The 14214-nt window shown below is 40.6% G+C and overlaps 1 protein-coding gene across 1 annotated transcript in view; it reads right to left on the bottom strand.

Moving 5' to 3' along the window:
- EFCAB2 (EF-hand calcium binding domain 2) overlaps window positions 1-14214 on the bottom strand; it is a 312984-nt gene that overhangs the window by 285747 nt on the left and 13023 nt on the right. The window contains exon 3 of the mRNA XM_007949158.2: window positions 10523-10632. Coding sequence (XP_007947349.2) covers window positions 10523-10632 — 110 coding nt within the window. The remainder of the gene's footprint in view (window positions 1-10522; window positions 10633-14214) is intronic.

Below are 14214 nucleotides of genomic sequence, written 5' to 3'. Positions count from 1 at the left end.
AAATCTATTCTTTAGATGGTCTCTAAATTCAGGAGGGATATATTCAAGATCATATTTCGGCTCTTGTGGACTTGTTTTAATTGTCTTCAAGTTCAAGTTGAACTGCATATGAGCAGTTGATGGTCTGTTCCACAATCAGCTCCCAGCCTTGTTTTGGGTGAAAATATTAAGCTTTTCCATCTCCTCTTGTCACAGATGTAGTCAATCTGATTCCTGTGCACTCCATCTGGCGAAGTCCATGTGTATAGCCACCATTTGTGTCATTGAAAAAAGGTATTTGCAAAGAATAAGTCGTTGGTCTTTCAATATTCTATCATGTGATCGATCTCAGGCATTATTTCTGTCACCAAGGCCAAATTTTCCAACTACCAGTGATTCTTCTTTGTTTCCAACTTTTCCATTCCAATCACCAGAGATAAGCAACATATTTTGATTGCATATTCAGCCAATTTCAGACCACAGAAACTGATAAAAATCTTCAATTTCCTCATCTTTTGCTTTGGTGGTTGGTGCAGAAATTTGAATAGTAGTAGTATTAATGGGTCTTCCTTGTATACATATGGATACTATCCTATCACTGACAGCACTGTACTTCAGGACAGATCTTGAAGCATCCTTTGTGATGATGAATGCCATGCCATTCCTCTTCAATTTGTCATTCCCGACACAGTAGATCATATGGTTGTCTGATTCAAAATGCCCCAAACCCGTCCATTTCAGCTCACTAATGCCCAAGATATCAATCTTTATGCATTCCATTTCATTTTTGACAACTTTCAATGTTCCTAGATTCATACTTCGTACATTCCATGTTCTGATTATTGATGGATGTTTGCTGTTTCTTCTCAATTTGAGTCATGCCATGTCAGCACATGGAGGTCCTGAAAGACTTACTTTATCCATATCATTAAAGTTGGCTCTACTCTAATGATGCAGCTCTTTCCCCGTCCTATTTTGAGTGTATTCTGACCCAAGGGGCTCGTCTTCCTGCACTGTGTTGGACAACGTTTCCGAGCTTTTCATGAAGTTGCCTAGTAAAGTATCAGACAGTGTTTCTCTGCTATGCGTAAGGTTTTCCCTGGCCAATTTTTGAAAAGTGGATGGCCTCCTCCTTCTTCCTAGTCTCTCTCAGTCTGTAAGCTGCATTGAAACCTGTACACCATGTGAAACTCTACTGGCATCTGAAACACCAGTGGCAAGTATTTATTTTTATTTAAGGCCAGACCCCTAGGCAGGTAGGTAGGCAAGTGGGCACATGGCTTGGACCTTCTGGGGGTGGCTTTATTTAAGGCTGGGCCTCTGGGCAGGTGGGGAAGTGAGCAGAGCAGTTAGGAACAACTAAGGGAGATGACACGTCTGTCAAGTTTGTCATCCTACAGTGGCTTGTGTGTTGCTGTGAGGAAGGGGGCTATGCCACTGGTGTTGCAAAATGCCGGTAGGGTTTCAGTGGAGCTTCCAGACTGAGACAGACTTGGAAGAAGGAAGAGGCCATCCACTTCTCAAACAATTGGCCAGTGAAAAGCTTATAAAGTAGTGAAACATGGTCTGATATATTACTGGAAAACTTTATGAATAGACCTGAAACATTGTCCAAAATGGTGCTGGAAGATGAGCCAATCAGGTTGGAAGGCGTTCAAAACATGACTGGAGAAGAGCTGCCTCCTCAGAGTAGAGAAGACCTTAATGATATGGATGGAATAAAGTTTTCAGGACCTCCATTGGCTGATGTGACTCAAAATCAGAAGAAACTGCTGCAAACATCTATTAATAATCAGAAGATGGAGTGTATGAAGTATGAATCTAGGAAAACTGGAAGTTGTCAAAATGAAATGGAACACATAAAGATTAATATCCTTGGCATTAGTGAGCTAAAATGGACTGGTTTTGGCCATATTGAATCAGACAACCATATGATCTACTATGCCTGGAATGACAAATTGAATAGGAATGGTGTGGCATTCATCATCACAAAAAATGTTTCAAGATCTGTCCTGAAGTACAATGCTGTCACTGATAGGATAATATCCAGACACCTACAAGGAACACCAGTTGCTACTACTATTATTCAAATCTATGCACCAACCACCAAAGCAAAAGATGTGGAAATTGAAGATTTCTACCAACTTCTGCAGTCTGAAATTGACTGAACATGCAATCAAGATGTGTTGATTATCATTGGTTACTGGAATGCTAAAGTTGGAAACAAAGAAGAGTCACCAGTAGCAGGAAAATATAGACTTGATGATAGAAATAACACTGGAGATCACATGACAGAATTTTGAAAGACCAATGACTTATTCATTGCAAATACCTTTTTACAACAACATAATCAATGGCTATACACATGGAGTTCACCTGATAAAACACACAGGAATCAGATTGACTACATCTGTGGCAAGAGGCAATGGAGAAGCTTAATATCTTCAGACAAAACAAGGCCAGCAGCTGATTGTAGAATAGACCATCAACTGCTCATATGCAAGTTCAACTTCAAGTCGGAGACAATTAAAACAAGTCCATGAGAGTGAAAGTACAACCTTGATTATATCCCTCCTGAATTTAGAGACCATCTAAAGAATAGATTTGATGCATGGAACATCAATGACCAAAAACCAGAATTGTGGGATTACATCAAGAACATCATCCATGAGGAAAGCAAAAGGTCATTTAAAAGACAGAAAAGGAAGAAAAGACCAAAATGGATGTCAGAAAACACTCTGAAACTTGCTTGAACAGAGAGTAGCTGAAACAAATGGAAGAAATGACAAGATAAAAGAGTGAACAAAAGATTTCAAAGAACAGCTCGAGATGACAAAGCCAACTACTATGATGAAATGTACAAAGATCTGGAGTTAGAAAAGCAGAAGGGAAGAACACACGCAGCATTTCTCAAGCTGAAAGAACTGAAGAAAAAAAATTAAGCCTTGAGTTGCAATACTGAAAGACTCTACAGGCAAAATATTGAATGATGCAGAAAACATCAAGAGAAGATGGAAGAAATACACACAGTCACCATACCAAAAAGAATTGGTCAATGTTCAACCATTTCAGGAGATGGCATATGATCAAGAACCAATGGTAATGAAGGAAAAAGTTGAGTCTGCACTGAAAGAACTGATGAAGAACAAGGATCTAGGAATTGATGGAATACCCACTGAGATGTTTCAACAAACGGATGCCCTGCTGGAGGCACTCACTCAGCTATGCCAAGAGATTTGGAAGACAGCTACCTGGCCAATTGACTGGAAAAGATCCATATTTGTACCCATTCCAAGGAAAAGTGATCCCACAGAATGTGGAAAATATCAAACAATATCATTAATATCATATGCAAGTAAAATCTTACTGAAGATAATTCAAAAATGGTTGCAGCAGTACACTGACAGAGAACTTCCAGAAATGCAAACTGGATTCAGAAGAGGACATGGAATGATGGATATCATTGCTAATGTCAGATGGATCTTAGCTGAAAGCAAAGAATACCAGAAAGATGTGTGCTTATGTTTTACTGACTATGCAAAAGCATTCAACTGCGTGGATCATAACAAATTATGGATAACATTGAGAAGAATGGGAATTTCAAACAGAAAAAGGGGATACTGCATGGTTTAAAATCAGGAAGGAGATGCATCAGGGTTGTATCTTTTCAACAAACTTATTCAACTTGTGTCCTGAGCAAATAATCTGAAAAGCTGGATTATACAAAGAACAACCTGGCATCAGGATTGGAGGAAGACCCATTAACAACCTGTGATACGCAGATGACACAATTTGCTTGCTAAAAGTAAGGATGACTTGAGGCACTTATTGATGAAGATTAAAGACTATAGTCTGCAGTATGGATTACACCTCAATATAAAGAAAACAAAAATCCTCACAACTGGTCCAATAAACAACTTCACGATGGATGGAGAAAAGATTGAAGTTGTCAAGGACTTCATATTACTTGCTTCTCCAATGAACACTAACGGAAGCCACAGACAAGACATCAGATGACATATTGCATTGGGCAAATCTGCTGCAAAAGACCTTTTTCAAGTGACGAAGAGCAATGTCGTCTCCTTGAAGACTAAGGTGTGCCTAACCCAAGCCATAGTATTTTCAATTGCCTCTTAGGCATTTGAGAGCTGGACAATGGATAAGGGAGACTGAAGAGTTGATACTTTTGAGTTGTGGTATTGGAGAAGAATGGTAAGAGTACCATGGACTGCTAAAAGAACTAACAAATCTGTCCGGGAAGTGCAGCCAGAATGCTCCTTGAAAGACAGAATGGCCAGACTTCGTCTCACCTACTTTGGTCATGTTGTCAGGAGGAACTATTCCCTGGAGAAGGATATCATGCTTGGTAAAGTGGAGGGTCAATGGAGAAGTGGAAGGCCCTCAACAAGATGGATTGACACAGTGGCTGCAACAACAGGCTCACATACATTAAAGACTGTGAGGCTGGCACAGGACTGGACAGTGTTTCATTCAGCTGTGCACAGGGTCACTATGAGTCAGAGATGACTCAATGTTACCTAACAACATAACAACAACATGTCAGTTTTGTTTGATTATAGGCTAGGGGGTGGGGAGGACAAGGGAACTTTTTTTTTATTATTATTTTTATTGTGATTAGGGTGAGAGTATATGGAGCAAATTCATTTTCCATACAGCAGTTCATACACATTTTGTTTCATGACATTGACTGCAATTCCCCACAATGTAACAGCTCTCTTCCCACTTCCTCCCCAAAGTTACCTCTTCCCTATCTCCTTCCCTCCCATGCATTCCCGTGCCCCAACTGTTTCCCTGTGCAAACACTGCCCTTCTATTCTCCTATGATTGATGGCTTCAAGGAGTTTATCTACCTGATGTAAATGTTCACCCCATATGCCTGTTTTCTGCTTGGCTGGAAGCCACAGGAGTGAGTTCAGTTCCAGATCTGAAGGGTGACTATGGGCCATAGGCTCAGGGGTCTTACCAGGCTCTATCTAGCAAAACTGGTCCTTTTTTATTTTTAATGAGTTTGAGTTTTGTTCCACATTGTTTTCCCATTCTGTCCAGGATCTCCTGCACCAATCCTCCTCCAAATGATTGACAGTGGTAGCCAGGCACCATCTGGTTCTTCTGGTCTCATGGTCATATGGGCTGTGGGTCACATGGCATACTAGTCCCTTGGATTACTCATTTCCATGCATCTTTGGTTTATTTCATTCTTCTTTGCTCTGGACAAGGAGAGACCCATTGTTGCATCTAGATGGCCGCTTGCAAGCTTTTAAGATCCCAGTCACTACTCACCAAAGTAGGATGGGGAACATTTTTGTGTAGTACATTATGCCAATTGAGCTTGCTGTCCCCTGTGACCATGGTCCTGAGCCCACAGGTCCAACTACTTGCTCTCTCTGGGTAGTTGGCTGTGGCCAAGAAGTCATCACAACCTTGTCCCTTGTAAGCTCTATTACACACCTTGACATTCTTACAGAACATACAAATACACTTGTAGAAACATCGTCTGCCAACCCTATACGTAGTCATGCCCAAACTCCCCACTGCCTACCCATACCTGATCAATCAGCCTGTCTACACATCTACCTACCTATAGATCAATGTTTGCCATCACTGACAACGCATACTGCACAAGCAAAAGGGTCCATCTTTGTTGTCTGTACCTCTCGTATACCTGTATCTGTCTCACGCTTCTTCACTGCTACCATGTTAATCACTCACTTTTGGTACACTGCCCTTCCCTTCACCCAAATCAATACTTTTCTCTACCCATCTAGCAGTATTCCGTTCCGTTCCCATCCCTGGTAACCAACAAAGAAAGCTTCCTTCCATATATAAATCTTTCCTTGACTTTTTACAACAGTGAACTAATACAATATTTGTCTTTCTTTGATTGACTTATTTCACTCAGCATAATGTCCTCCAAGTTCATCCACCTTATGGAGTGAAACTAATTGTCTTGATAAGATCAAAAAAACAAAAACAAAACACAGTGCCTTCAAGTCAGACCTGACTCATAGAGACCCCTCCTTGGGTTTCTGAGGCGGTATCACTATGGAAGTAGATTGCCCAACCTTCCTTCCGAAGAGTGGCTGGTGGGTTTGAACCACCAGCCTTCTGGTTAGCAGTCAAATGCAAGTATTATATATGTAAGGGAGAAGAGCATCACTAGAATAATAGGAGATTGTGGTCAGTCAATAGAATAAAAGAATAAAGATATCAAAAGGTCATAAGAATAGGATGTTGAAAAGAAATGAAGTAAAGGTCACTGGAACTGAAAAGAACAAGGAACTATATATCCAGTGTGTTGGATGGGTGGTCCACCTGGCCAGTGCAGTCATCTAGAATGATGATAGAATTTGGAATAGACATAATTCTGATAAAGTGTCAAAGTCTTTGATGAACAAGAAGGAATATGGTAGAGGGAGGCTGACAAATGACAGCAGTAAAGAGGGACAGAAAGTAATTAAGATTCCAAGTTTCAAAGGAAGGAGAATTTTCACATGAGAATAGAAGAGCAATGATTTGGAATTAGAAGCCCACTGATTCAACTTACTGGCTTGAACATAAAAAGTAGGAGAATACATAGTCCTTACTCAAAATGGCCCCAAAGAAGTGATATTCTTGGAAGAAAGTCAGATTTGAGTTAAGACAGAGAGATAATGGGGGGTGTTCTATAAAAAGAAAGAGTGTTTGTAAAGAAGTTGCTTTACATTAGAATCAGTGTGATATGCAAAAGGACTCCATGGAAAGTGGAGAGAGGAAAGTCAGAAGGAGGATGAGACAGGATAGGTAAAGGTCAGAGCTATATTGAGAAGAAAATACAAGAAAGGATTTGTTACTAAAGGTGTCCACACATGAAATGCAAGTTAAACAATTACTGCTGAACATAGACTGGGGGGGAAATCATATTTAAATAAGAAAACAATCCTATGGAATATTTATCCATTCTTTTACCTAAAGCCTGGGCTCCAGATCTTTCTTCCCAGACTTACGTTCAAATCTATGATCTCTAGTGAGTCCTGAATAAGTTACTGGATCGCTTTAAGTTTCAATCACTGGTAGCAGTTCCTAACAGGATTGTAAATACCAAATGAGGGACATGCTTAAAATATGTACGAATTCAATAAATGCCAACTAGACTATGATGTCCTTAAAGACAGGCATATGGGAGACAACCTCAAAAATGTCTTCCATGATCCTTGTCTCCTGGTTTTCCCACCCTTCTGCAGTTCCCTCCCACATTAAATCAGGACTGACCCATGTGACTAATAAAATATAGCAGAAGTAATGGTATCTTGCTTCCAAGATTAGGCTCTCTAATCATTAGCTCTAGGAGAAACCAGCTGCCATATCATGAGGACACTCAAGAGTCACGTAGTAAGGAAGTGAAGCCTCCAGCCAACAGTTACATGGATTAAACTTGGGAACAGATCCTCCAACCCTTCAGATTACTGCAGCACAAGTCAACATCTTGAATACTTCACAAGCAGCTGAACTGCTATCAGATTACTGGCCCTCAGAAACTATATGAAAGAGTAAATGTTGTTTTAAACCTTTATGTTCTAGGGTAATCTATTACTCCAAAATGATAACAGATAATAATAATGGGTAACTAATACAGATTTTAGTAACGGAGAGTAAGGTGCTGCTATAACAAATGCCAAAAATATGGGAGAGGCTTTGGAGCCAAACAGTACAGGTCTTTGAGTAGACTCCAGGTTACAGCTTAAAGGAAAGTGAGGAGAGAGTGATGCTTTTTTATGGAATGTCTGAAATTTTGCAACTCTGTTGCATGTATGAACATGAAAAGTAAAACATGTCTATCTAAGTAGATAAAAAGATTTCCAGGAAAAGCATTAAAGGTCCCCCCTTGGTTTCTTCTGGCTACTTATAGTAAAAGGCAATAGGAGAAGGACAAGCTAAAGGAAAGAAAGTTCAATTTAAAAAAGAGACAGGAATTGTTAGCTCTGAAAATTCCCAGCCTCTCCAGATGACAAAATAAAAAGTGGCTTCTAGACAAAGGTCAACATAAAGGCTTTGCCAGGAAAACATAGTCAAATAATGAAGCAGATTACATGGCTGTCATATCCTTTGTTAAAATCTCAAGAATGATCAAATGCAGAGCCTCAGAGCACCATTCAGATGAACAAGTAGTGTAAGCATATATCTCACAGATCCTCTGAATCAGACAATACAAAAATAAAATACACAAACAAAAAGCTTAGTTGATTCCAACTCATTGTGCCCTACATCCTTATGGAGTTTCCAAGGCTGTAAATCTTTACAGGAGCAGAATGCCACATCTTTCTCCCTCAGAGTGGCTAATGGGTTTGAACTTTTCAGTCAGCAACTGAGCACTTAACTGCTGTGCCACCACAGTTCCTAATGGCTTCACAAGAAGCTGAATGCTTTCTCCCTCATCTGTCTCAGCAGAGGCCCCAGGTAGAGAATGATTTATCTCAAATAAGTTTGTGTATGTGACTTTTGTCTAACAGACAATTAAGATTCATAAGAGACTCACAAAAGTTTTAAGAGAAGTATAGTTGCACAAATATCTCCAGTTTGGATTTGAAGGGACAAAGATAATGCAAAATGTAAAGAGACTTATGGACTCCCAAAATTCTACTGGCTGGAAGAAGGCTGTGAAAACTGCTTAGCTGCAAACAAGTACCACCTCTCAGAAAAGGAAAGATGACTAGCAGGATGAAACTAAGAGCAGAGAGGGCAGAACTAAAAGTGACCTTGAATCACTTTAGGACAGGAATCCTAATCAGGAAATTTCCAACATTTACCCAGCTGGATTTTGGAACTGCTATAGACCAATAACTTCTGTCTACCTCCCATTTTTTGCCCCTTTTTAATAAGAGTGTCTATGGAGGTTACCCTTTGTCTATCCTACTAAGTTGGGTGGCAGAAAGACAATAACTTGTTTCTTTAGTTCATAGGTCTACATATCAAGAGAATCTATGCTTGGGGAGCTATACTTAAGGAATTATGCCCAAGGAACCTTGGGTTTGACTCAGATATTACATTCTGGACTTTGAGCTGATATTGTAATAGGATGAGATTTTGGTGGACTTTGGAAAGAGGTATCTTCTGCATGTGGAAGAGATGTGAATAACTGAGGCCAGAAGGCAGATGGTGGTCACTAGACTCACAGATGGCCCCTATTATGGACTGAATTATGTTCCCACAAAATATGTGGTAGAATTCTAACTCCTGTGCCTGTGGATGTAATCCCATTTGAAAATAGTTTTCTTTGTCATATTAATGAGGTCATTACCAGTGCATGATGTATCTTAAACCTAATCAATTCTGAGTTATAATGAGCAGCATAGACACAAAGACGAGAAAGCAAAGCAGGGGAAAGACAGATGCCACGTGGAGATAATCAAGGAGTTGAGGAATGTCAAGGTAGAGAAGCTCAGACAAGCATTTTCCACCAGAGTGGCCAGAGAGAGAGCTTTCCCCTAGAGCTTGTGCCTTGAATTCAGACCTCTAGCCTCCTAAACTGAGTCGGAATTGAATCGATGGCAGTGTTGTTTTTTTTTTTTTTAAACGATGAAAAAATAAAATTCTGCTCATTAAAGCCACTCACTTATGGTATTTTTATGTTAAGCAGCACTAAAACCAAAATGAACTCACTGCCATCAAGTCGATTTGACTCATAGCAACCCTTCCTTGAGTATCTGAGGCGGCATCTCTGTGGAAGTAGTTTGCCCAATCTTCCTTCCGAGAAGTGATTGGTAAGTTTGAACTGCCAGCCTTCTGGTTAGCTGTCAAATGCCTTAGGCACTATGCCACCAGAGCACTAGGCTACTAAAACACCTCCAATAGCCCCACCTTCTGGTATTTACACCATTGTGTCCTCTTCCAGCATTATGCCAGGGTTGATTTGCACCACTGGTAGAACGTGGTAAAAGTAATGGGATGTCACATGTAAGATTAGGTTATATATGATATTGCATCTTCCATCTTGATTTCTGTTCCCCAGATGAATTACTTTGGGAAATGTCAGAGGCCACATTATAAGACACTCAAGTAGTCTATGGAGAGCCTCAGTCAAGAAACTGAGGACTCTAGCCAGTAAGGAACTGTGGCCTCCTGCCAACAGCCATGTGAGTGAGTCCCACATTTGTAAAAAACCCTAAACCAGAACCAACGAGTTAAATTAAATGTGGAAGTTGTGTAAGATGATAAATGTCTACTGTTTTAACCTGCTAGATTTTGGAATAATTGGTTACACAATAGTTAACTGATACAAATACTATGTCTATTTTGTTCCTTTATTTCTGACATCCTAGTTGCTCAACAATTTTTGCTAAATTGAATTCGTTTTGTTTTCCTTTCCTTCTCTCATCTGGGTTTGTCATTTTCTCAATTCCATAAAGAATTTGAGGTTTGAAAAATTATTTAGGAGACAGTATAAAAAAACCTTTCCATAACTAAACATATATTTAGTTGTGTACTGCTGCTGCTGCTGCTGCTGCTGCTGCTGTTTACACTTTAAAGGATATGTAGTCCAACTTACCTTCAAAATGAGCTTGATGGGTTTTTGTCTTGTCATCATTTTCTATTTTACTATAAACAGCTTTTACAAATTTTAAGCAAAGATATGCCTTGCTGGAAAAACTATCAAGCCTAAAAACAGTGTGCAATCACAGATGTATCCATAAAAAATATCTGTCAAGTACATTTTATGATTTAGAAGAAAGCTTATTGCAGTTTTCAACTTCCTATCAGCTATTCCTACATCTGTTCTTTTTTGTAGTTTGAAACACATACAGTCACAAAACGTTAAAGGCCTTTGATAAACCAACTGATTTCTTCTTAATCAGTCCATAAAGTCAATTTTAACAGCTATCTTTAAAATCTGCACTAAGAAAAACCTTTATCAAAGCCTCAAACCACATGGAAATCACTTGAAAAGTATGAATGTCAAGAAAAAAATAGTTTACTGATTTTAAATAAATGTCAGTATCTATGATTTTCCAGAAATTAGAAACTGTTAACATAAATGTTTAGAATGCCAAGTAGTAGCATAATGCTGACCAAACAGACTCTGCATATTACTAACTATATTGTTCATCCAATAGGCCATGCCTCCTACTAGCTTATTTTTTCATTTGTAAAATGAGACTAGAATTGTAATAAAGCTGTTATGAGGATTAAGTGCAATAATGTATGGCAGTGCAGTGAATTACTTAAAATGGCCCTTTAGCCACGCATGGTCTGGTAACTCCCATAAAATGACTGGGTGCGACTATGCAAATAAGGTGTTTCTGGTCGACCAAGGGGGTTGGATAGCATGCTAATAAATGCAAATAAGGTACATGGAACTCTTGTAGGGGTGGGACCATGCAAATAAAGTGTATGGAACCCTAATGAGGGTAATGGTCACTTTTGTCATCCGGCTAGGCTTAAAATGAGCTCATCCTAGAGGCATGAGAAGTTATCTCACTACCACCAAGAAGAGCCAGGAATGGAATTCATCATTTGGACCCAGGATCCTTATGTTAAGAACCTCTGAGACCCTGAAGATAGAGGGAGCTATAACACTGGAGACAGCAAGAAACAGCAGCAAGCCTGGCAGAATTCAGCAGCAGAGGAATGGCAGCAGCAGAACCAGGAGACTGACACTAGACAGCTGCAGTGGGCTTCCCTGCCCATCAAACAAAGCGGCTACAGTGAGTGTGCCAATCCACAGAGCAAGAGAGCAGAGTGCCTTCAGGTAGGAGGCTTGCAGCTGGAGTTGGGTGCCTCTGTGTACTTGGCAAAGCTAGGCTCACTGACCTATGGAGTAAGAGTGTTGAGCACCTTCAGGCAAGTGGCTTGATGGTAAAGTGGAGAGCCTCTGAGCACTTATCAACAGAGCTAATATAGTTTTCTAACACTTGCCCAAACAGAACAGACGCCAGGCTTCTGAGAAAGGAGTCTGTTCTGAGAGGGCCCAGAGGCTTGTCCTCAGGGTGCTGAGGGAGGCCTGCACAGCCAAGAAAAGCTGAGAGAGCTTTCGGGCACTGAAGAGGGGAGACTGCACAAAAGGCATGGGGATGACATCCTCCTCTGACCTCCTCTAACCTCATGAGAGGGACAGAGAATCCCCAACAGCAGCCCAAGGCTTATTCCTATGAGATCAGATATAGCCATCCTCCAGCCTTTTTACCAATTCTGAGACCAACCACCCATCCCATGGCACTCACTACTTCTCTGCTGGGTTTGATAATTTGTTGCAATGGCCACAAAAAACTCACAGGCAATAATGATGATTATGAGATTTATTACGGAAGTAACAGGTTACAACTCAAGTTCACAAATGTTCAGGAGACAATTCTTTGATCAGGACAGCCTTCCCTCTGCCATGCCCACAGGCAGGTCTCTGTTTGGCCCTCGGTCTCTCAGCCTAGCCTCTGCTCTGCTCAGGCAAGGTTCCAAACCAAAAACCAAACTCACTGCCATCAAGTTGATTGCAACTCATAGCGACCCCCTTTGGGTCTCCAAGATGGTAAATCATTATGGAAACAGATTGCCCAGTTTTCCTTCCATGGAGTGTCTGGGTTTGAACTGCCAACCTTCTGGTTAGCAGTCAAATGCCTTAGAAACTATACCACCACAGCACAAAGCTCTTTTAGCTCTGCTGGTAGGTACATGTAGGTGCAACACATTCCACCAGCAAGTCTCTTGCCCCAAAGCACTCAACTTTCTTCCTCTGTGGGTCAGCAACCCTGTCACTCTGCATCGTGCCAGTCTCTTGGTCATGCCAGTCTCTTTCTGCAGTCTCTCTCAGCCATCTCTCTGCCAAAGAGGTCCAGTCCAAGGATCTCAGGTCCATGGATACGCTCCACTCCACTTCCAGCTCTTCACTCCTGAAGGCAGTGAGATCCCCCCTTCTGCCTCTAGGAGGGCACACTTTACACCTAGTGGAATGACAAAACTAACCAATCCGAACATTAGGGTTCCATACACCTTATGGCAATGGTCCCACCCCACAAGGGGGCCATGTACTTTATTTACATTATTAGCAAGCGACCCAGTCCCCTTGGTGGGCGACAAACACTTCATATTTACATAGCTCCACCCAGTAATCTAGTGGGAGTAACAAAGACCATGGCTAGAAGAGCCATACCAAGTAATTCACTGTACCACAGAGACTTGGCCCACGTGCTTCCGGATCCTTATTTCAAGTTGTAGCCTATTACTTCCTTAATAAACCCCATAACTGTAAGTATGTTCTGTGAGTTCTGTGTGGCCACTGCAATGAATTATTGAAACCAACAGAGAAGCAGAGAGTGCCATGGCCAGGATGGCTGGTGTCAGAACTGGTAAAACTGTTGAAGGGTTGGAGGTTATTTTTAACTTCCACCTCATAGGAACAGTCAGCCTTGGGCTGTTGATGGTGATTCTCTCTCCCCACCTCCTGAAGTTAGACGAGGCCCGTTGCTCTATTTTAACACGTATATAAAGGGATTAGCATGAAGCTAGCTCACGATAAATTTCTCCACATCTTCATCAACATTTTTTATTTTTTGTGTTTCTCATAACAGCCATCCTATTAGGTTTGACGTAGTATCTCATTGTTGTTTTAATTTGCATTGCCCTGACGACTAATGATGTTGAGCATCTTTTCATGTGTTTATTGGCCATTTGTACATTTCTTTGGAGAAATGTAAAAAACTGTAACTAGAATGATAATGTGGGAGGTTAACATCAAAAAGACATTGTTTGATAAAAATTAATTAACTAAACAAGAAAACAGAGGGTGCCAAGTCTACTCAATGGGGAAAAAATAAGTTCTTAAATAAAAACTAGATCCCCACATGCAAAACATGAAGTTGTACTAACACTTCACACCATATATAAAAATTAACTCAAAATGGATTAATGACTGTGTTAGATTGGGTTCTCTAGAGAACAAAAACCAGTATATATAGAGAGAGAATTTTATCTTAGGAAAAAGGGTCACACACTTATAGAAGCTGGCAATTCCCAAGTTCTTGGACCAAATGTCAAACTGGAGGCGTTTCTGAACTCACACAGCTGCAGGGGCTGATGAGCTCAAGGTTGGCAGGAAGTATACTGCTGCTGACTCCAGCAAATGACAAATCCAGGATCACTAGGCTGAATGGTAGATTGTTCACTTATGGACAGTTGAGGCAGCACAACAGAATCCAGATCCACAGAAGAGTCTCTCATTTTCCCAGGATATCCATATATATGTATATA

Source organism: Orycteropus afer, unplaced genomic scaffold, assembly GCF_000298275.1.
Source record: "Orycteropus afer afer isolate SDZICR_OR568_19922 unplaced genomic scaffold, OryAfe1.0 scaffold00239, whole genome shotgun sequence".
NCBI classification, from domain to species: domain Eukaryota; kingdom Metazoa; phylum Chordata; class Mammalia; order Tubulidentata; family Orycteropodidae; genus Orycteropus; species Orycteropus afer.
Note: the sequence above shows the minus strand (reverse complement) of the source record. Positions and strands in the feature narration are given on the sequence as shown.